Raw genomic sequence first — 21,877 nt, forward strand, 5'->3', positions numbered from 1 at the left:
GCTCCCATTGTTCTGCCGCCACGGAGAGAACAAAAGGCGAGCGCTCACGAGAGTTCAAGAGGCACATTTACCTGATTTCAACGGGGCCCCCCGACCCCCCCGACCCCCCCGATCACCCCCGGGCGCTCGGCAGCACCGCCCTGCCCCCGCTCAGGCTTCCAGCCATCTATTAGGCTTTGCTTGATAACATTTGTTCCACACTTTCTCATCGTCAGCCCCGCTGCAGAAACACTGCGTTACATCTGAGAGGTTCTGGTTGTGACCTCCAGCTTCTACAGCTTGGGAGAGTTCTGCATGTTTGAGAGAGTTCTGCATGTTTTAGAGAGTTCTGCATGTTTGAGAGAGTTCTGCATGTCTGTCAGAGTTCTGCATGTCTGTCAGAGTTCTGCATGTTTGAGAGAGTTCTGCATGTTTGTGAGAGTTCTGCATGTCTGTCAGAGTTCTGCATGTTTGAGAGAGTTCTGCATGTTTGAGAGAGTTCTGCATGTTTGAGAGAGTTCTGCATGTCTGTCAGAGTTCTGCATGTTTGAGAGAGTTCTGCATGTTTGAGAGAGTTCTGCATGTTTGAGAGAGTTCTGCATGTCTGTCAGAGTTCTGCATGTTTGAGAGAGTTCTGCATGTGTGTGCGAGTTTGTTCTGCATGTGTGTGCGAGTTTGTTCTGCATGTTTGTGAGGGTTCTGCATGTTTGTCAGAGTTCTGCATGTTTGTGAGGGTTCTGCATGTTTGTCAGAGTTCTGCATGTTTGTGAGGGTTCTGCATGTTTGTCAGGGTTCTGCATGTTTGTGAGAGTTCTGCATGTTTGTGAGGGTTCTGCATGTTTGAGAGAGTTCTGCATGTTTGTGAGGGTTCTGCATGTTTGTCAGAGTTCTGCATGTTTGTGAGGGTTCTGCATGTTTGTCAGAGTTCTGCATGTTTGTCAGAGTTCTGCATGTTTGAGAGAGTTCTGCATGTTTGTGAGGGTTCTGCATGTTTGAGAGAGTTCTGCATGTTTGAGAGAGTTCTGCATGTTTGTGAGGGTTCTGCATGTTTGAGAGAGTTCTGCATGTTTGAGAGAGTTCTGCATGTTTGAGAGAGTTCTGCATGTTTGTGAGGGTTCTGCATGTTTGAGAGAGTTCTGCATGTTTGTGAGAGTTCTGCATGTTTGAGAGAGTTCTGCATGTTTGTGAGGGTTCTGCATGTTTGAGAGAGTTCTGCATGTTTGTGAGGGTTCTGCATGTTTGAGAGAGTTCTGCATGTTTGTGAGAGTTCTGCATGTTTGTGAGGGTTCTGCATGTTTGAGAGAGTTCTGCATGTTTGAGAGAGTTCTGCATGTTTGTGAGAGTTCTGCATGTTTGAGAGAGTTCTGCATGTTTGTGAGAGTTCTGCATGTTTGAGAGAGTTCTGCATGTTTGTGAGAGTTCTGCATGTTTGAGAGAGTTCTGCATGTTTGAGAGAGTTCTGCATGTTTGAGAGAGTTCTGCATGTTTGAGAGGGTTCTGCATGTTTGTGAGGGTTCTGCATGTTTGAGAGAGTTCTGCATGTTTGTGAGAGTTCTGCATGTTTGAGAGAGTTCTGCATGTTTGTAAGGGTTCTGCATGTTTGAGAGAGTTCTGCATGTTTGAGAGAGTTCTGCATGTTTGTGAGAGTTCTGCATGTTTGAGAGAGTTCTGCATGTTTGTGAGAGTTCTGCATGTTTGTGAGAGTTCTGCATGTTTGTGAGAGTTCTGCATGTTTGACAGAGTTCTGCATGTTTGAGAGAGTTCTGCATGTTTGAGAGAGTTCTGCATGTTTGAGAGAGTTCTGCATGTTTGTGAGAGTTCTGCATGTTTGAGAGAGTTCTGCATGTTTGTGAGGGTTCTGCATGTTTGAGAGAGTTCTGCATGTTTGAGAGAGTTCTGCATGTTTGTCAGAGTTCTGCATGTTTGTGAGAGTTCTGCATGTTTGTGAGAGTTCTGCATGTTTGAGAGAGTTCTGCATGTTTGACAGAGTTCTGCATGTTTGAGAGAGTTCTGCATGTTTGAGAGAGTTCTGCATGTTTGAGAGAGTTCTGCATGTTTGAGAGAGTTCTGCATGTTTGAGAGAGTTCTGCATGTTTGAGAGAGTTTGTCTTTGGCCTCGTTGGGGAGCAGACTGTCTGTACTCTCGGAGCACTGAGATCTCTGACGTTATTCTACATTCCTCAGACTGTCCTGCGTTTCCTGGAACAACCAGACTTCAGCCAGTAACAACGTGAAGTCTTCCTCCTCTTCTTCATCGCTCCACTACGAAGGAATGTGAAGGTCTTGGCAGGAAATTACAGCATTAAAAACAAGTTGCCTCCGGTCCTGAATACACACAAACTGCTGCACACACTCGTGATCGCGGTTCTTCTGGCTCTGACCAAACGTAGAACAATAAACCAGAACGGGCTTCACTTCCTGAGGACCACGAGTCTGTTCGGGTTTAGAAGCTGACGGCACAGTATTTAAAACATATCAACACACTGTTGGTTAAAAGTCAGAAAATGAACGTGACTTTGTTCTCTTCTATCCGTTCATCGCTTTATGACCCCTCAGATTATCCTGTGACCTCTTTGGGGGACCCAGACCCCCGGCTCTCGTGGAATGTCTCCATGCATTCTTTGGTTTCATGTGGTCACTTTTTACCCAAATTTAAAATCCATCAATTCATCCATTTGTCCGTCCATCTGTCGGTCCGTCCATCCATTTGTCCGTCCACCTAAAGTCCGTCCACAAGCCTCTGTGTGGCTGTAGCGAGGTGGCCCCTGTGGCCCCGCTGACAAACCCCCAGGAGGAAGAGTCACTTATCAGCCGTGGACAGCCGGGCTGAGGCCGCGTGCTAATACCCTCCATGCATCAGCGGGCTGAAGGTGAGCGCGCGGCGGCCGACATTAACCGAACGAGGCTCCCGGCATGTTGTTAGCATGCTGTTTGTGCAATTTAGGTACTTAAGAGACTGCGAGCGTCCAAAGACTGATTGCACCGTCGAGTAATCACCCTCCTCCAATGCACGGCTGATTTATCGCCCCCTCGCTTAATAGCGCTGCTTAACACACAGGTTTGTCCAGATTAAGTAATTACCTTAAAGCAGAAGTTTATTATCTCGTTGGACGGCCGCGTGATGAAGGCTCGCTGTCGGAGCAGCACAGCTCTGCTGAAGGAGAGCGATAATTAAAACACGATGAATTAAACAGTCGCCTCTGGGGCTGTCAGCGTGCTCCCCAGCGAACATCCATATTACCCCGCTGGCACCCTCGCTAGGGGGGCGCCGGGGACTCAGCCCGGCCCCGGACCGGTGCAGCAGCGGAGTGAATTACTCCAAAGGGCCGTGTGTAAGTGAACCACAGACCCAGTTCTGCTGAGGAATCCCAGGCTCACACGTTAGCTGTGGAGGCGTGTGATGTCTTAATGAGGCGGGAACACAGGGGACTCTTTCTGACTGATGCACCTCTTCCTCCTCCTCCTCCTCTTCTTCTTGGGTTTGATGAATGCATCGCAGGTGGAGGCCGTCTTTTTTCCCGATCGTCACCGGGGGCCCCTGGACCTCCGGTTTCGATCTCCAGAAATAGATGGAGGTCGGCGCTGTGGCGTCAGCAGTCGGCCGCCTCCCGTGTCGATAAACGCTCCGCTGCGCACAATCTGCTGAAGCAGGACTGTCTCTATTTTCTGACCCCAGCTGCACCGTCCGAACCGCCTTTTATTTTACTGTGGTCTGACATGTCGCCGGAGAGCATGATGGAGGGCCGTCCTCTGGAGGATTCCCTCGGTCCTCTGGGGGACTCCCTCGGTCCAAGAAGCTTTGTTTCAAATCTCTGACCCCGAATGAGGACCGTCCTGGTTCCGACGTATCCTGAATCCTATTTTGAACAACTTTTACTTCGTCTTCCTCCCAGTATCTCAGTTTTACACATTGATACGGATGATTTCAGGAACACTGAGGCATGTTGAACTCACTACATAAATAAGTCGGTAACGTTGTTGTTCTAAGAATGATGACTCAAAGAAATTCCCAGAAACGAAGCCAAAGACGCGTCATGTTCCTCAGACTCCCGCCTCCTCACCAAACCCTCTTCACACGCGTTCCTTCAGCGAGAGGAGAAGCATGCGGGAGACGGCTCCAGACCGAACAACAGAGAGGAGACGGACTTTATAATCCTGATCAGCACTCTCTGTTGTCCCTGATGTGCTGCAGGTCGAAAGACACTTTAAATACTCCGCATCTAGAAGTCTGCAATGTGCTTTCACTGCGAGAACGTCCTGAAACCAGGAGTTCATGAGGAGCAGCGAGAGCAGAGCTCTGAGCTGAGATTACGAGACGTGCATCTGGATTTGTTTGGACGTCCTTCACCACCACAATCTCCGCCTCGACGCGATGACACGGCATAAAAACTCTCCCATAAACAAGCTGCTCCGGCCTGTAATCCAGCGGAGGAAGCTAAACACCAGCTGAGGTTCAAAGAGAAGACTGGAGGTGTGATTACTGCAGGTGGACCTGTAGACACACAAACCAAACAGCCGGGCCAGTGTTCCCTTTTGCTTCCTCAAACTTTTCCAAAATGTCCCAAATATCTCAGCAACCAACTTCTTTAGGCTTCCATCATTAAGTTCCGAATGATGGAAGAATTTGTGAGGAAAACAACGGTTAGAATAACCGTTCCTTTGTGTTTGTAAAGAAGATAGAAACAAACACCGGGACTCTATAACACCACCCAATGTGTGGGGTTGATCTGGCTCCTCCACCTCTGACCCCCTCTATTCAGCCTCTGGAGAAGGGGGCCGGCGAGGGCCACAAAGCACCGTGTGATGATAAAGTGCTGATCTCGTCTCCACTTGGTGAATTGGACAAAAGCTTTTCACTCGAGAGAGAGAAATGTTTTCGGAACTTTTTTAAATTCCAAACGAGAAACAGAACAAAAGATCAAACCTGAACTTTGTCCCGCTAACGAGACGAAGCTTATTGAGGAAGAGACGGAACAAACGGGAGCAGCTCTGATATGCAGATCTCTGCTGACCTTATTTCAGGACTGGCCTGGTTTGGTGGCTAATTAACTGGTGCACAACAGCAGCAAGACGAAGCACATCAGGACAACAATTAGTCTGACAGCCATTAGCTGGGTGACCGGAGACGCTGCACACACACACACACACTCCATGCTTTGCATCTCTCATGTTGTTCATGTGCAAACGAGCCGACCTCTTCTCGTGAGATGTACAAACAGCACCACGTTTACCATATTCACTCGTGGATTTCACTGAATCTGTGAAGTAACGTATCAGGATAATCACAAATGCCAAGAAGGTGAGTAATGAGTGTTGGTTGAGTCCTTCATCACGTCCCACAGCTGGATGCAGCTGGCAGTAGAGATCTCAGGGAGGGAGCGGAGGCCTTGATTAGGAAAGGAGAGCCTCCCACCTCTGACAGCCGGCCGCCTGCTGAGGCGTCGCGTCGGCCCTCGCCGTCGCGTCGGCTCGTGTTTCCACTGGTTCCAGCTGTGATCGAGTTCCTCCCGCAGCCGGAGACGTGTCGTTACCCCCACGCTGTACATGCTCCGGGAGCTGGAGGTGGAAACTGATTGATTTCTGAACTTTAACTCCAGACGCCCTCCGTGGAACAAAAGAGACAGAAGCTACGCTCTCATTCCGTCTGATTGTCATCGGTGGTTGACTAGAAGCCGACCCCTGACTTCATTCCTTTAACAATGTACTTCTGCTGCGGCTCTTTTGGAAACGGCAGAATAAATCCGCACCAAAGACTTCGAAGAATCCTAAAGCAGCAGAGGAGTGATTCATGATGGTGACTCGTAGTGATTGAAGGGTCATCATCTCCCTCAGTGTTAATGTGCAGTTATGAATAATTAGCATTTTGGAATCGTATTGATTACAGTAGATCTCTTGGTTTGAGACATGATCAAGTTTCATCTCTTTGGAGAGAACAGAATAACACCTCGTGGCTTTCAATCAAAGTTAGAGATAACTTAACTTGTTGCGTTGTTGCGTTCCGCTGTTGCGCTGTTGCATTGCATTGGGTAATAAAGTCCACTAAGAGCAGTTGTTTTTTATTCATCCCCCCCTCCCCTCTCTCTGGAGGTACAAAGCCTAGGTGGGTGGGTCGGTTGGTCGGTCGGTTGGTCGGTTGGTGGGTTCGGTTGGTCGGTTGGTTGGTGGGTCGGTTGGTGGGTCGGTCGGTGGGTGGGTCGGTTGGTGGGTAGGTCGGTTGGTGGGTCGGTCGGTGGGTGGGTGGGTCGGTTGGTCGGTCGGTTGGTCGGTTGGTGGGTGGGTTGGTTGGTTCGGTTGGTCGGTTGGTTGGTGGGTTGGTCGGTTGGTGGGTTGGTGGGTCGGTGGGTGGGTCGGTTGGTCGGTTGGTTGGTTGGTTGGTTGGTTGGTCGGTCGGTTGGTCGGTTGGTCGGTTGGTCGGTCGGTTGGTCGGTTGGTCGCTCAGGTGGAGAGGGAGGAGTGGATGCAAAGTGGTGACCCTGGTTCAGTGTTTTTGGACCCTATGAGGTCTCGGTGGGGGCGTCGCTGCGGCAACAAAGGGCGGCAGAGTTTAAATTCAGAAAATAAACCCAGAGAACAGACTGAAGGGTTCATGCGTCTTTCTGTGAGATCTGCAGCTAAAACTATCAATCTGTGAACTTTTTAAAATGTTAAGCAAATAAAAACGACTCTAAGTTTGGAAAAGACAAGTGGTTGTGGGGATGGGCATGTGATACTTTTATATTAATACCAAATGTGTGTTAATCTGAGCATCTTCATCAGGACTTCATCCTCTTCGTCCCGCGTCATGCAGTGAAGGGTTACTCCAACCAGAGCTCTTCCACTGAGGCTCTAATCACTTCCACTGGCTCTCAGAGTGTGGAGCCTCTTACTGCACAGTGTTGATGAGGGGGATATTCCTCATGCTGCGTTAAGCAGAGAGGGAAGTCATATTTACAGTGTTTAACTGTTGCTCAGGGCTGCTGGTGAGGCAGGCGTGGGTTTGAAACACAACTCTCTCTCAGACCGGAGCTTTTAAAATCCACTAACGTGACAAGCCGGCGCTTCATAAAGATTTATAATCGGCAGACAAACACCACACTGTGTGTTTATCCTCATGCGAGAGCTTTGATTTCCACCGTCGTCGGGCTAATTAGCTGTTATTGCTAATCTCCAGCTGCTTTCTGCAATACTTACAAGGCAATTAGTGAGCGTCTTCTCATTTCACTGTAACTTTGTAAAGAGCGGTGCAGCTGTGTGCTTCAGGCCCGACTCCACCCCACACAGTGTCCGCCTCAGGGACAGGGACACAGTGTCCGCCTCAGGGACAGGGACACAGTGTCCGCCTCAGGGACAGGGACACAGTGTCCGCCTCAGGGACAGGGACACAGTGTCCGCCTCAGGGACACGGACGCTGCTGGTTTGCAGTAACGTAGCTCTGCCTCCATCAATAGTTCCTGAACGTGGCTCAGCTGATGTGAGATGTGGCTGTTTACTCTCTGTGGTTTGGTGTTTGAGTTGGAGGACCAGACGGTGGATTCCCATCAGCTGGCAGAGAGAGGAGGACGGTGTCCTGGAACAACATGGTGGCCCTGCAGACTGTGGTTCTACTGGTCAGAACCGTAACGAGCTGCTGAAAGGGATCAACGGATCCCTGTTTGTCTGAGTCACTACAGAGTGTGAGTCACTACAGAGTGTGAGTCACTACAGAGTGTGAGTCACTACAGAGTGTGAGTCACTACAGAGTGTGGCTGTAAAATGAGTGAAGATGTAAAGTTCTGACGTGTGTTTCTGGGAGCTGTCCCGTGTGCTGCCGGCTGGATGCACAGATCAGATCTGCAGCTCATGAATAGAGCGAGACGTGGACGTCAGAGACGAGAGGTGAGACGACAGGAAGACAACACAGCATGAGATATGTGAGCAGCTGCTGAGGTTCATGGTTGAACAGCTCAGGAAGCACCGATTTAAGTTTTAAACCAACTTTGGTGTCAAATGGCCCGCAAGTTTACTGAACACACTCTGATCCGCCTCCAGTCACACCAGCACTGATCCCGTTTTCTTAATGGGTCACAAGCCACACACACACACACACACACACACACACACACTATATATATATATATGGTATATACATATATATATATACTATATATATATCGTGTATATATATACTGTATATACTATATATATATATATATATATATATAGTATATACAGTATATATATACAGTGTATATATATATCTAGTATATATACTAGATATATATATACATATGGTGTATAGTATATATATATATATATACATATATATGGTATATAGTACTCTTTCATGACTGTGCTCGATACATGAGATCTTCCTCTATCATCGTCTTCTATCAAACAGACACATCTACATATTAGAGTTGACTTGATTGTGGATCAAGAAGCTTGTTTGTTCCTTTACAGTTTCTGTGTGAACGTCACGATAGTTGAGCAGAACTAAAGAACAGGAAAGTCCTCAAAGCCTCAAACCGTGACTTCAGACACGCCGCTCGCCAATCGCTCCAATAACGGCTGCTTCCTCCGCAAGTCGGCAGTCGTAGAATGATAGAATGCTGAATTGAACTGCACAACAGCTGCTCGTATAGAATATATCTAAATATCTATAGATCTATAGATCTATAGAGAGAGAGAATGAGGGAAGGACACGACGTGGGTGTCTACGTCTGTTTCAGGGCTCTGGAGCGGCGGCGTAGTGAGGCTGTAGCCTCAGATGTGTGTCTGTTTAGCCTGCCCCCCCCCCCCACAGAGCAGCTAGGAGGTGCTAAGTACTCGGGGTCCGTCCCTGCGGACCAGCCAGACTCAGCAGGAAGACCTGGGAGGGATGCGGGACGAGGGAGGGACATCAATCTCCCTCTGAAATGACAAACTCACTCTGAGCTGGATGTATGTCACGAGCCTCCGCCGCCAGTTAATCAAATCATTAGCAGCAGCCGGTAGCTTCCTGTGGCCTAGTTTACCGCCGGAACAAAGCTGCCTGTGCAGCGGGGGAAGGACTCCATGATTGTGTTTTAAAATGCCTCAATAATCTCACCACACGCTCTGTTATCAGGAGACGGAGAATTGATCCTCACTGCGCTTTAACTGCTGCTCAACGGACTCTTAACTTCTGTTTCCAGAGACGTGGACAACAAGTCCTTTCAGTACGCAGAGAAAAAAGTCCAGAAATCCTCAAGAAAACTTCCCCTGCTGATGAAGAGCGTGTGACATGGCCGAAAGCTCCAGAACGGCCCTTTGTTGGCTCAAAAACTGGACTCTGATTGGCTTCCAAATGGAGGATTTCCAGTTCAAATTGATCCGTGAAGCGTCGGGAGCCAATCGGGATGGAGTCTCCTGGACTGAAAGAGAAGGATGGGTTTCCTGCAGAAAGCAATAACTCTCCATTTAACCAATCGGATTTAAAGAAAAGTCTTTCTGTGTAGGAACAGAGGGGACCTTGACACATGCATCATTCTCTCTGCACTCTAAATACCTTTGGTTATTACCAGCGGGGCCTGAACCAGCAGACAGATGCGTGCTGTCACAGGAAATACAAGCGCTCATTTGAATCTATTTAGTGGGCAGCAGAGTGGCGGGCCCCGCCAGCCGAGTCCCCCTTTTGTTTGGGAGCTGACGTGCCAGAGGTGTTTATTTCCTGTTGGAGCTCCTCCGTCGGCGGCGTGGACGGAGCGCGGCGACCGGAGCCACCTGCGTCCGTCCTAATTGAGTCCCCGCGTGTCGGATCCACTCTTTAAACAAAGTGACTCTCACTTCAGCTTCATTATACGCTCCCACATTTCCATAGGCCTCTGGGAACGGGACCCCGGGGCCGCTCACGTAAAACAAATGACCGCTCCGTGATAAATGGTTCTATTAGCAATCCAGATTGTTAAACTGTGATATAACAGATCGGAGTCGGGCGCCGGGGCCCATTCATTTTCCTGCCTTCTGCACACACGCACGCTGTAAATAGCTTGTTTCTTTATGTGTAAATAACATATTAAAACTCGGCATTAGCCGTGTGCTTGTGATAGAGAGGGAACTGTGGTGAATAAATAACGCGGGACGGGAATATAAAGCAGGGCGGGCTGGTACGGAGGTGGCATGACTTACGTGACAGGAACCCTGCAGCCAGCAGAGGAATAAAAGCAGCAGCAGTATATTCAGAGAAACGCTCCGAGGTTCAAGGACCTGGTCTCTCATGCTGCATATTCACTTATCAGGACCCGGCAACAGGAATAATAATGCATATTACGCCCGTAAGTAATTGCTCTGTCTCCACACAGTGGCAGACGGTTGTGGTTTTTAGCACCGATATCTGATTGGTCGAGGCGGCGGACGGGAATCGTTGCTTGTTGTTCGTTTAAGATTAAAATACGTGGTCTTCACAGGAGCACCACCGATAGGGAGGAAGAGTTATGGAGGCTTTACTTCAGGGGAGCGGAGATTTAAGAATCAATTGAGTTTAGAATCAAAGAGTCTCGTCCTGCACGGTGTTCATAAGAAAGATGCTCAGAAACATAACTTCATGGGACTAGAGCTGCAATCTTACAGGAAAACTAACCAAATAAATGTACGTCAGGCGTTACATGTTACACGTTACACGTTAGCCGTTACACGTTTCATGTTAGCCATTACACGTTAGCCGTTACACGTTAGCCGTTACACGTTAGCCGTTACACGTTTCATGTTAGCCGTTACACGTTAGCCGTTACACGTTTCATATTAGCCATTACACGTTAGCCGTTACATGTTGGCCGTTATACGTTAGCCGTTACACGTTTCATGTTAGCCGTTACACGTTAGCCGTTACACGTTAGCCGTTACACGTTTCATGTTAGCCGTTACACGTTAGCCGTTACACGTTAGCCGTTACACGTTTCATATTAGCCATTACACGTTAGCCGTTACATGTTGGCCGTTATACGTTAGCCGTTACACGTTTCATGTTAGCCGTTACACGTTAGCTGTTACACGTTAGCCGTTACACGTTAGCCGTTACACGTTTCACGTTAGAAAAGTTACAGTTTACGGAACGACTTCCTGGTTGAACTTTGACAGATGACGCTTTGTTTCACAGGCCACGTCCTCGTGACTTCCTGAACATGTGCTGGAAGTAGAAAGCGGCTTCGTCCTACCGTATTCACTGTCGTTGTGTGCACACCGTTAATGTAATGAGGGAGTATTCTGTCACTTAAAGATAAAAAAGGTGAGCGGACGTGTTTGTGGACGACTCTTTGAGATACTAGATGTAGTTTCTGGTTTGACTCCCAGCTTTGTTCCTTCTTCATCATTTGATGAGTGTTTCATTATAATGGCAGGCCACCAAGTCCTTCATTGACGAGTAAAGATGTCACAAAATCACGCGTTTAATTTCCATTTCAAAGGCGGCCCGTCAGTCGGCATGCTGCTCAATCTCTGCAGCGCCGCGGCGTCCATTTTCTTTCCACTCCGGAGGTAAGAACAAGGTCTTTGAGCCTCATTATGCCGAGCTTTCATCACGCGCTCGCTGACATCTTTAAAACACGGATCCTCTCTTCCTGCCCGCGAGAGAGAGCGGCTCGGTGCCGCTCTTCATTTAGTTCAACAACACAAACGCGTCACGTTCTCCGTCCGTCAGTGTTGGCGGGGCCACGCTGCTCCGCGGGACACTCCGGGGCCTCCGTACATTAGCGATGCTCTTTAAAGGCTGCTCAGGATTCCTACCGCACGTCTGCTGTGAGTCACCTCTGACTGAGGACAGCCGGCTCCCCGGATCACACCTTATCTTCTAAAATGTATATTTCATCACCGCGTTCGTGGCCCCCTGTGGCCCCCCGGAGCCGGCACACAGCCGGACGGACACATTCACACCCAGCAGCCTTTCTTTATTTAAAAGAGAGCGTTACCTCTCGTCTCCGAGGGTTTCTTCTGCAGCTCGGAGAAGCCGTCCATGTTGTCTCTTTTCTCTCTCGATGGGGAAGTCTCCATCGCCGAGGGAGCTCTGCAAGTGCAAGGAAACACAAGAAGGAAAGGTGTTAGTGGAGTAGATGAGGACACACTGAGCCCGGTGCAAGAGTCAAAAGACAAAATGTAAGATGTGCATGTAGAGAGGGAAACACCTTTACTGTCTGGAAGCAGCAACGATTTAAAGTTTCTTATTATACTTATATATACTTTTATCTTTTATTGATTATTGGAGACAAAACACAGAAATTATTGTTTTTATTTATTTAATGCTTGGCCTTTTTTAAACTCATTTGATATCTTTAATTTCAATTTTGCAGGCAAACCACAAACACTTTCCTTTATTTATTGAATACTTTGCCAATTTATTTTATATGTTCATTTATTTATTTCATTCATTATATTTATTTACTCATGTATTTTATGAATTTAATTATTTATAGGAGGCTAAACACAGTTGCTAGTTTCAGAGCAGATGACGAAATGATTTTCAGTTTGATGAACACGAAGGTGAAGGTGCTCTTGAGCGTAAACAGGAGCTTTCCACCACGTCTGCTGGCCTTCCTCAGTGAGAGACTCGGTTAAGTCTTAAGTTAGCTCAGCCGATCAGATGATCCTCCAGCAAACACTCTGAGGAGCGACTCCATCAGGGGTTGAAGGGGTTAAAGGGGGGGGGGGGGGGGTCTGAGGTCACCACAGTTTATTTGACTCTGGACCTTTGAGCCAAGGCATTGTGCCTCTAACTGATGGGACAATACGAGTGGATCTTCAAAGACTGTGAGACGTTCCTCTGACGTGGGTCTGGTGTCGGCCTCCATGTTGGCTCCACTGCCTCCTCATAATCGCATAACAACGATCAATAACCTTTATTCATGAAGTAGTTCAATAGAAAGATGATTTCACATCGTTTGAGACATTTAAGAAGAAAGAAAACTTTAAAGTTCTTTCTTCTCAGATGAGTTTTCAGCTTTTTGTGTTTTTATAAATAAAAATAAATGAACGAAACTTAAAGGTTCACGTACTCGTTAAATCATCTTAATCTTAATATTTTATCTAATATCTTCTGGTTTGAGACAAAAAAACACTCAATTAATCAGCACGTTTAATGCAGTACTTTTACTTCTAGTGCAGTATTCGTACATGATTGTAGTATTTGTTCACTGTGACCCACGTAACGGTAACAAGCTGCTCAATGACCTCGAGGTGAAACCGTCCGTCTGTAACAGTTCATATCAGGTACCAGACCCTCTGGTGGTCCCAGGAACCGGACCAGTGACCTACTGGGGTTTCAGGCCGGCCCCAGTAACGCCAGTATCAGTAGTAACACCAGTAATAACGACAGTAATAACGCCGGTAATAATGCCGGTAGTAACGCCGGTAATAATGCCGGTAGTAACGCCGGTAGCAAAGCCGGTAGCAACGCCGGTAGCAACGCCGGTAGCAACGCCGGTAGCAACGCCAGTATCAGTAGCAACGCCAGTAGCAACGCCAGTAGCAACGCCAGTAGCAACGCCAGTAGCAACACCAGTGGCAACACCAGTGGTAACGCCAGTAATAACGCCAGTAATAACACCAGTAGTAATACCAGTGGTAACGCCAGTAATAACACCAGTATCAGTAATAACGCCAGTAGTAACACCAGTAATAACGCCAGTAGAAACGCCAGTAGTAACACCAGTAGTAATACCAGTGGTAACGCCAGTAACACCAGTAATAACACCAGCAGTGATGGTTGTATGTGCACACAGCTGTATACCCCCCCAACACACACACACACACTGATATACGAGGCCCATGATGGCGGTCTTTCGTCCTCTGATCTGTCCTCACAAATCATTATTAGTCAGGCTCAGCATTTAGCAGCCTCAAAGAATGTGTACATTTACGACTAAAAGTACTCGTACCACAATGTAGAAATACTCTGTTACGAGTACATGTCCTGCATTCCAAACTTCTAAATATATTTAAAGTACCAAAAGTTAAATATAATTCAGAATATTATATATTATATAATTGTATTATAATTAGTAATCATCTTTAAAAATATATTCCTGAAAAAGTTACTCGTAAAAATACGTTTATTTTATAATAATAAACACAATTTTAACAATATGTTCTACTAGGAATAATTTAGCTAGCTAGCTTAGCACAATTAGCAAACAGGGAGTTTGTTAGGCATTAGCATGTAGTTACTTTTAGCCGTTAGCATGTAATTAATTTTAGCCGCTAGCATGTAATTACTTTTAGCCGCTAGCATGTAGTTACTTGAAGATTAACGTTAGCTTTGAAGTCTTTTAACAACAGTATATTCTGATAAAGTTGTTTTTTGTTCTTTTAAAGCTAGTTTCCTAATGTAGCTTTTATTAGCACAAACACTACATTTAGCTAAATTAGCAAACAGGGCGTTAGCAACTTAGCTTCTGCTGCCAACTGTAGAAAGATTTATACTACAACATACATGTTAAGATGTTAGCGTGTATTCTACGTTTTTAACGGGAATTAAAGGTTAAAAAGCTGCAAATGATTCCCTTAAATAATGTGCAAAGAGTGTTCGTTCACTTTAAAGTTTATATCTAAGATAATAGACTTGATGATCAGATATGTAAATACGAACAGAAGTGAGAGCAGTTAGAGAGTAAACGTGAGCGAATGAACTCAGTTGGCGAGTGGAGAGCTCAGTGAGCGCTGTAGTTAAGCGTCCCCTCCCACTGTTGACCCCTCAGGGGCCACACGGTGATTCATGTGAGGACAACAGGCAACAAAGAGACGCCGACAATGCAGTTATTTAAGGGAACAACAGCCTCTCTCTCTTTGTGCTCAAATCTATTGTTCTGTCACTTCATTCTGTTTCTTCTCTACAGTCAACACTTCAGAGGAACATCGACTCACCTTTACATCCAGGATAACTCTCTCACGCTATCACTACATTACATCCATCTGTACCTCCATCAATGCATCTATACCTCCATCAATACATCTGTACCTCCATCAATACATCTGTACCTCCATCAATACATCTATACCTCCATCAATACATCTGTACCTCCATCAATACATCTATACCTCCATCAATACATCTATACCTCCATCAATACATCTGTACCTCCATCAATACATCTATACCTCCATCAATACATCTGTACCTCCATCAATACATCTATACCTCCATCAATACATCTGTACCTCCATCAATACATCTATACCTCCATCAATACATCTATACCTCCATCAATACATCTGTACCTCCATCAATACATCTGTACCTCCATCAATACATCTATACCTCCATCAATACATCTGTACCTCCATCAATACATCTATACCTCCATCAATACATCTGTACCTCCATCAATACATCTGTACCTCCATCAATACATCTGTACCTCCATCAATACATCTGTACCTCCATCAATACATCTGTACCTCCATCAATACATCTGTACCTCCATCAATACATCTGTACCTCCATCAATACATCTGTACCTCCATCAATACATCTGTACCTCCATCAATACATCTGTACCTCCATCAATACATCTGTACCTCCATCAATACATCTGTACCTCCATCAATACATCTGTACCTCCATCAATACATCTGTACCTCCATCAATACATCTGTACCTCCATCAATACATCTGTACCTCCATCAATACATCTGTACCTCCATCAATACATCTGTACCTCCATCAATACATCTGTACCTCCATCAATACATCTGTACCTCCATCAATACATCTGTACCTCCATCAATACATCTGTACCTCCATCAATACATCTGTACCTCCATCAATACATCTGTACCTCCATCAATACATCTGTACCTCCATCAATACATCTGTACCTCCATCAATACCTCCATCAATACATCTGTACCTCCATCAATACATCTGTACCTCCATCAATACATCTGTACCTCCATCAATACCTCCATCAATACATCTGTACCTCCATGTTCATGCAGTGTTGCTTCAACTGACTTCTTCTTTGTGCTTTGACATGAACTGAAACATTTAAACCTTTTTTTAAAACCTTTTCTGCACAATTATCACTAATTCATCTGTTTGTTGTATTTCTTGCACTAACTTGATGATAAATTATCTCCATTTAGAATTTGTACTTTCTTTACATGAATTTAAACATTTACATCTTATATTTCCTGCAGGATCATCACAAAATCATGTTTTATTTTTGCAGATGTATCTGCACGAACGTGATGATCATATGATGCTCACGATACCTTCTGACTTTCTTGACATGAATTTGAGCATTTGTTTCATATTAATTCTGCACATTTATCACAGCTTTATGTTTTTTTTAGTTAAGCAGGAGCTGCTCGTTGGCGTTGGTCCTCCTCCAGCAGGAGCTGCTCGTGAGCGTTGGTCCTCCTCCAGCAGGAGCTGCTCGTTAGCGTTGGTCCTCCTCCAGCAGGAGCTGCTCGTTGGCGTTGGTCCTCCTCCAGCAGGAGCTGCTCGTTGGCGTTGGTCCTCCTCCAGCAGGAGCTGCTCGTTGGCGTTGGTCCTCCTCCAGCAGGAGCTGCTCGTTGGCGTTGGTCCTCCTCCAGCAGGAGCTGCTCGTTGGCGTTGGTCCTCCTCCAGCAGGAGCTGCTCGTTGGCGTTGGTCCTCCTCCAGCAGGAGCTGCTCGTTGGCGTTGGTCCTCCTCCAGCAGGAGCTGCTCGTTGGCGTTGGTCCTCCTCCAGCAGGAGCTGCTCGTGAGCGTTGGTCCTCCTCCAGCAGGAGCTGCTCGTGAGCGTTGGTCCTCCTCCAGCAGGAGCTGCTCGTGAGCGTTGGTCCTCCTCCAGCAGGAGCTGCTCGTGAGCGTTGGTCCTCCTCCAGCAGGAGCTGCTCGTTGGCGTTGGTCCTCCTCCAGCAGGAGCTGCAGGAGGCGGTAGACGTGCAGGTGAGTCCTCCTCAGAGCACCTTCTGACACGGCCTGAATGAGCTGCAGTAAGAGGGCGTTCCCTCCGCCTTCAGGGGACAAATGTCTTCCAGATGAGTCTGTCTCTGCTGCAAAAGGTCACAGAGCAGCAGTCGACTCCGCCTCCTGCTTAAGGGCCACTTGCTGGAATTTATGGCCGGGCCCCTGCACCTATTCTCCTGTGAATAATAGCGGCTCCGTAAAAGAGGAGCAGGTCGGCGGAGAGTCTTAAATAGAATTCAGAGGGGGGGGGGTGATTGTGTGAGCAGCGGATGAACAAATAGACATTTGAGTTGATCCACTTCAGACTCTTCACTCGTTCTCATGAATCTCTGTGGTTTGAAGTTTGAATCCCTCATGAACAGCTTCACACTGAGGTCAGAGGTCAGGGTTCAGGTATGAGGAGGTTTTGACTCCTGCAGTTAAAGCGGAGCCTCGGCCATCTGTCTCCGGCTCTCTTTGATCCCTGACCCCCCCCCCCTCTCGCTGGGTTTACAGCCACAGTTTGGACCACGGACGTCCTGTCCAGCAGCACCTTTCAATCCTTCCGTCACACCTGGTGTGAGGATCGGGGCGTCTCGGGCATCTCGGGGTCTGGACTGAGACTTGATGGTGAAGTAAACGTCTGATTTAAATGATTCGAGGTGTTTGTATCTCCACGTTTATTCATATTATTTAGAATAAATCAGAGGGTCCCGGGACCACGTCTGTCCCCGGGTAAGCCCTCCTCTTTCTGGGGGAGAGGACAGAACGAGGAGCGTCTTCTTCTTCTTCTGTGGTTGACGACCGACCAAGTCGTCACACACACACACACACACACACGAGGACTCGGCGGCTGTCAGAGCCGATCGTCCCTCCAGGAGTTCATTAAGACGCATGAAAGAGGAGGACCTACAGCCCCCCCACCCCCCCAGTGGCCCCGGAGCTTTGGTGGTCTCCATGTGATGCTCAGTCTTCATCATGTGATCTCTGCTGCTCCGAGTCGGTTCGAGATCTTCTGGAGGAAAACAGTGAGCCGCCTTCCAGAGAACATGTTTGACGTGTCTCACTCTAAAGTGTCCCCCCCCCGCCGTGTCTCACTCTAAAGTGTCCCCCCCCGCCGTGTCTCACTCTAAAGTGTCCCCCCCCCCCGCCGTGTCTCACTCTAAAGTGTCCCCCCCCCCCCGCCGTGTCTCACTCTAAACTGTCCCCCTCCCCGCCGTGTCTCACTCTAAAGTGTCCCCCCCCCCGCCGTGTCTCACTCTAAACTGTCCCCCCCCTGCCGTGTCTCACTCTAAAGTGTCCCCCCCCCCGCCGTGTCTCACTCTAAACTGTCCCCCTCCCCGCCGTGTCTCACTCTAAAGTGTCCCCCCCCACCCCGCCGTGTCTCACTCTAAACTGTCCCCCTCCCCGCCGTGTCTCACTCTAAACTGTCCCCCTCCCCGCCGTGTCTCACTCTAAACTGTCCCCCTCCCCGCCGTGTCTCACTCTAAAGTGTCCCCCCCCTGCCGTGTCTCACTCTAAAGTGTCCCCCTCCCCGCCGTGTCTCACTCTAAAGTGTCCCCCTCCCCGCCGTGTCTCACTCTAAAGTGTCCCCCTCCCCGCCGTGTCTCACTCTAAAGTGTCCCCCTCCCCGCCGTGTCTCACTCTAAACTGTCCCTCCCCGCCGTGTCTCACTCTAAAGTGTCCCCCCCCCGCCGTGTCTCACTCTAAAGTGTCCCCCCCCCGCCGTGTCTCACTCTAAAGTGTCCCCCCCCCCGCCGTGTCTCACTCTAAAGTGTCCCCCCCCCGCCGTGTCTCACTCTAAAGTGTCCCCCTCCCCGCCGTGTCTCACTCTAAAGTGTCCCCCTCCCCGCCGTGTCTCACTCTAAAGTGTCCCCCTCCCCGCCGTGTCTCACTCTAAACTGTCCCTCCCCGCCGTGTCTCACTCTAAAGTGTCCCCCCCCCGCCGTGTCTCACTCTAAAGTGTCCCCCCCCCGCCGTGTCTCACTCTAAAGTGTCCCCCCCCCCGCCGTGTCTCACTCTAAAGTGTCCCCCCTCCCCGCCGTGTCTCACTCTAAAGTGTCCCCCCCCGCCGTGTCTCACTCTAAAGTGTCCCCCCTCCCCACCGTGTCTCACTCTAAAGTGTCCCCCCCCGCCGTGTCTCACTCTAAAGTGTCCCCCCCCTGCCGTGTCTCACTCTAAAGTGTCCCCCTCCCCGCCGTGTCTCACTCTAAAGTGTCCCCCTCCCCGCCGTGTCTCACTCTAAAGTGTCCCCACCCCGCCGTGTCTCACTCTAAAGTGTCCCCCCCCCCGCCGTGTCTCACTCTAAAGTGTCCCCCCTCGTTACCAAAGCCAACGGCTGCAAACCAAAGACGGCAGAATAAGAAACGTCTTTCAAGAGCTGAAATAAACAAATATGAAATCAGAGAATTATTGGTATTTATTCCTGATTTATTTATTTATGTTTTTGCAGTTTTTTTTTGGGGGGGGGGGGGGGGGGGGGGGCGACAAATTCATAATTCTGATGAAATGATCAACTTTAAAGCATCTCAGTCGTATGTTCTGCTGCTCCTCGCGTGTCTGAAGAAGTCTAAACACATGAAACAACTGAAGGTTCATTATTCGTTTAAAATAGAGCTTTTGGAGAATCATCGTCTTTAATACTTGATATTGAAATGTGCAGATGATCATCATGATAATAATAATAATAACAATAAGAGTTTTGGAGGTTTCTCTCTGAGCACTTCGGCCGACTCGTTGTTTTATTCTCTTTTATTCTGCCGTCTTTAAATCTCAGTCTGGAGGAGAAGGGTGGAGGTGTGACCCCCCCCCCCCCCCCCCCCCCGACTGCTGGAACTCTTCATTCTGCACAAAAGCAGCAAAACTTTGTTCTGATGCAAATGACTGCAGCGGCCTCAGAGGATTTATTCTCTTGACTTCATAACTTTATGATAAATCATAAATAAATAAATGACCAACAGCAGCACACGTGAGGCAGAGCGAGCTTCATCAATGACTCTGTTGATGTGAGTGATGAATGAATAAAAGCAGATTCATAAACTGATCAATAAACAGATTAATAAGCAGATTCATAAACTGATTCATAAGCAGATTCATAAACTGATTCATGAAACAGATTAATAAACAGATTCATAAACTGATTCATAAACTGATTCATAAGCAGATTCATAAACTGATTCATAAACAGATTAATAAACAGATTCATAAACAGATTAATAAACTGATTCATAAACTGATTCATAAACTGATTCATAAACAGATCCATAAATAGATTAATAAACAGATTAATAAACAGATTCATGAACCGATTAATAAACAGATTAATAAGCAGATTCATAAACAGATCAATAAACAGATTAATAAACAGATTCATGAACAGATTAATAAGCAGATTAATAAGAAGATTAATAAGCAGATTCATAAACAGATTCATAAACAGATCAATAAACAGATTAATAAACTGATTAATAAACTGATTCATAAACTGATTAATAAACTGATTAATAAACTGATTAATAAACAGATTCATGAACAGATTCATAAACAGATTCATAAACAGATTAATAAGCAGATTCATAAGCAGATTCATAAACAGATTAATAAACAGATTCATAAACAGATTCATAAACAGATTCATAAACAGATTAATAAACCGATTAATAAACAGATTAATAAACAGATTAATAAACAGATTCATAAACAGATTAATAAACAGATTAATAAACCGATTCATAAACCGATTCATAAACAGATTAATGAACCGATTAATAAACCGATTAATAAACCGATTAATAAACAGATTCATGAACAGATTAATAAACAGATTCATAAACAGATCAATAAGGTTTGGTGTTTCTGCAGAACGCTTCTCTCGAACATCACTTTAGAGCCTTCACAATAGGAAGACTGGATGAATATGAATATGAATATGAATATGAGCACCGCTTCACGGTGCCTGATGGAGGCGGCGCGGAGCACATGGCGGACCAACTCACCCGAAGTGTCCCGTCCTGGGCTCCTCTCGGCCGGCTGCTCTCCTCTCGGCTCCTCGGCCTCCTTCAAACTTCTTCCGTCTTCTCCGAGTCAAACTTTATGAGGAGAACAAAGATCCGCGCGGCTCCTCTGGAGGAGTTAGTCCGTGTCACAGCGAGGGCGCAGCGGGCACCGGGTCCGGGTTCCTCTCCGGGATCCACCGGAGCTCAAAGAAACACGGAGGAGACTTTTAACAAGTGAGGAGACGGAACTTTCAGCGGGATGCTGCGGAGCTCCTTCAGCGCCCTCCTCCTCCTCCTCCTCCTCCTCCTCCTCCTCCTCCTCCTCCTCCTCCTCCTCCTCCTCCTCCTCCTCCTCCTCCTCCTCCTCCTCTCTGACCCCCCCCCCCTCATCATAATTTATCTGTGATCAATAAACAGATCCAAATTATTAATCTCCTCAATATTCAGCTTCAACAGGCAACTTACACTATTGATTCATATCATAACTTATTTGAACAACAGTCATTATTATTATGTATTTGTCTTCATCTCGTATTTATAGTTATTTTTATTTTATTAACTTTTATTGTTCACATTGTTTGCACCGTTTTGTTTGAATAGAGGTTGAATTAATCAAACATATTCATTCATATTTAGGAGCAGAGTTCGCTGATTGTGATTCACTCAAATGTACAAATATGAATATGATTTTATTCCTGCTGCAGTTCACACTAAATATGAATAGAATAATATTCAATAATTGTTCTTATTAATCAACTTTTAATTAAAAATGTTTGAGGAAAGTAATGCAGCAAAACAGCAGAAATATGAAGAATATGAATCCGTATAAAACACACAATCAGCTCCTAAAACGATGTAAAATGTTCCATACGTTTGAAAGTATGAACAGCATATTTAATTGAATGTAATTAATATTTAAAGGAGAATTAAATGTATTTAATGTAGATTAAATATCACGAAGAAGTCTGTGTTGTTCAGTTAATATTGATTCCGGATCCGTAACCTCAGTGTGTATGATGGGATGTTCTGATTATTATTTATATTCTGATTATGCATGAAACAGCGAC

At 46.7% G+C, this 21,877-nt stretch overlaps 1 protein-coding gene across 1 annotated transcript in view; it reads right to left on the reverse strand.

The window, feature by feature from the left end:
- Positions 1–20,860, reverse strand: part of LOC306797017 (zinc finger protein GLI2-like) — a 51,952-nt gene extending 31,092 nt beyond the window's left edge. Inside the window, exons 1-2 of the mRNA XM_079296175.1 lie at positions 20,811–20,860; positions 11,859–11,953 (exon numbers count right to left, since the gene is read on the reverse strand). Coding sequence (XP_079152301.1) covers positions 11,859–11,940 — 82 coding nt within the window. The 5' untranslated portion in view covers positions 11,941–11,953; positions 20,811–20,860. The remainder of the gene's footprint in view (positions 1–11,858; positions 11,954–20,810) is intronic.
- Positions 20,861–21,877: the final 1,017 nt, after the last annotated feature.

The sequence above is a fragment of the Melanostigma gelatinosum genome (genome assembly GCF_949748355.1).
Source record: "Melanostigma gelatinosum genome assembly, chromosome: 24".
NCBI lineage: Eukaryota > Metazoa > Chordata > Actinopteri > Perciformes > Zoarcidae > Melanostigma > Melanostigma gelatinosum.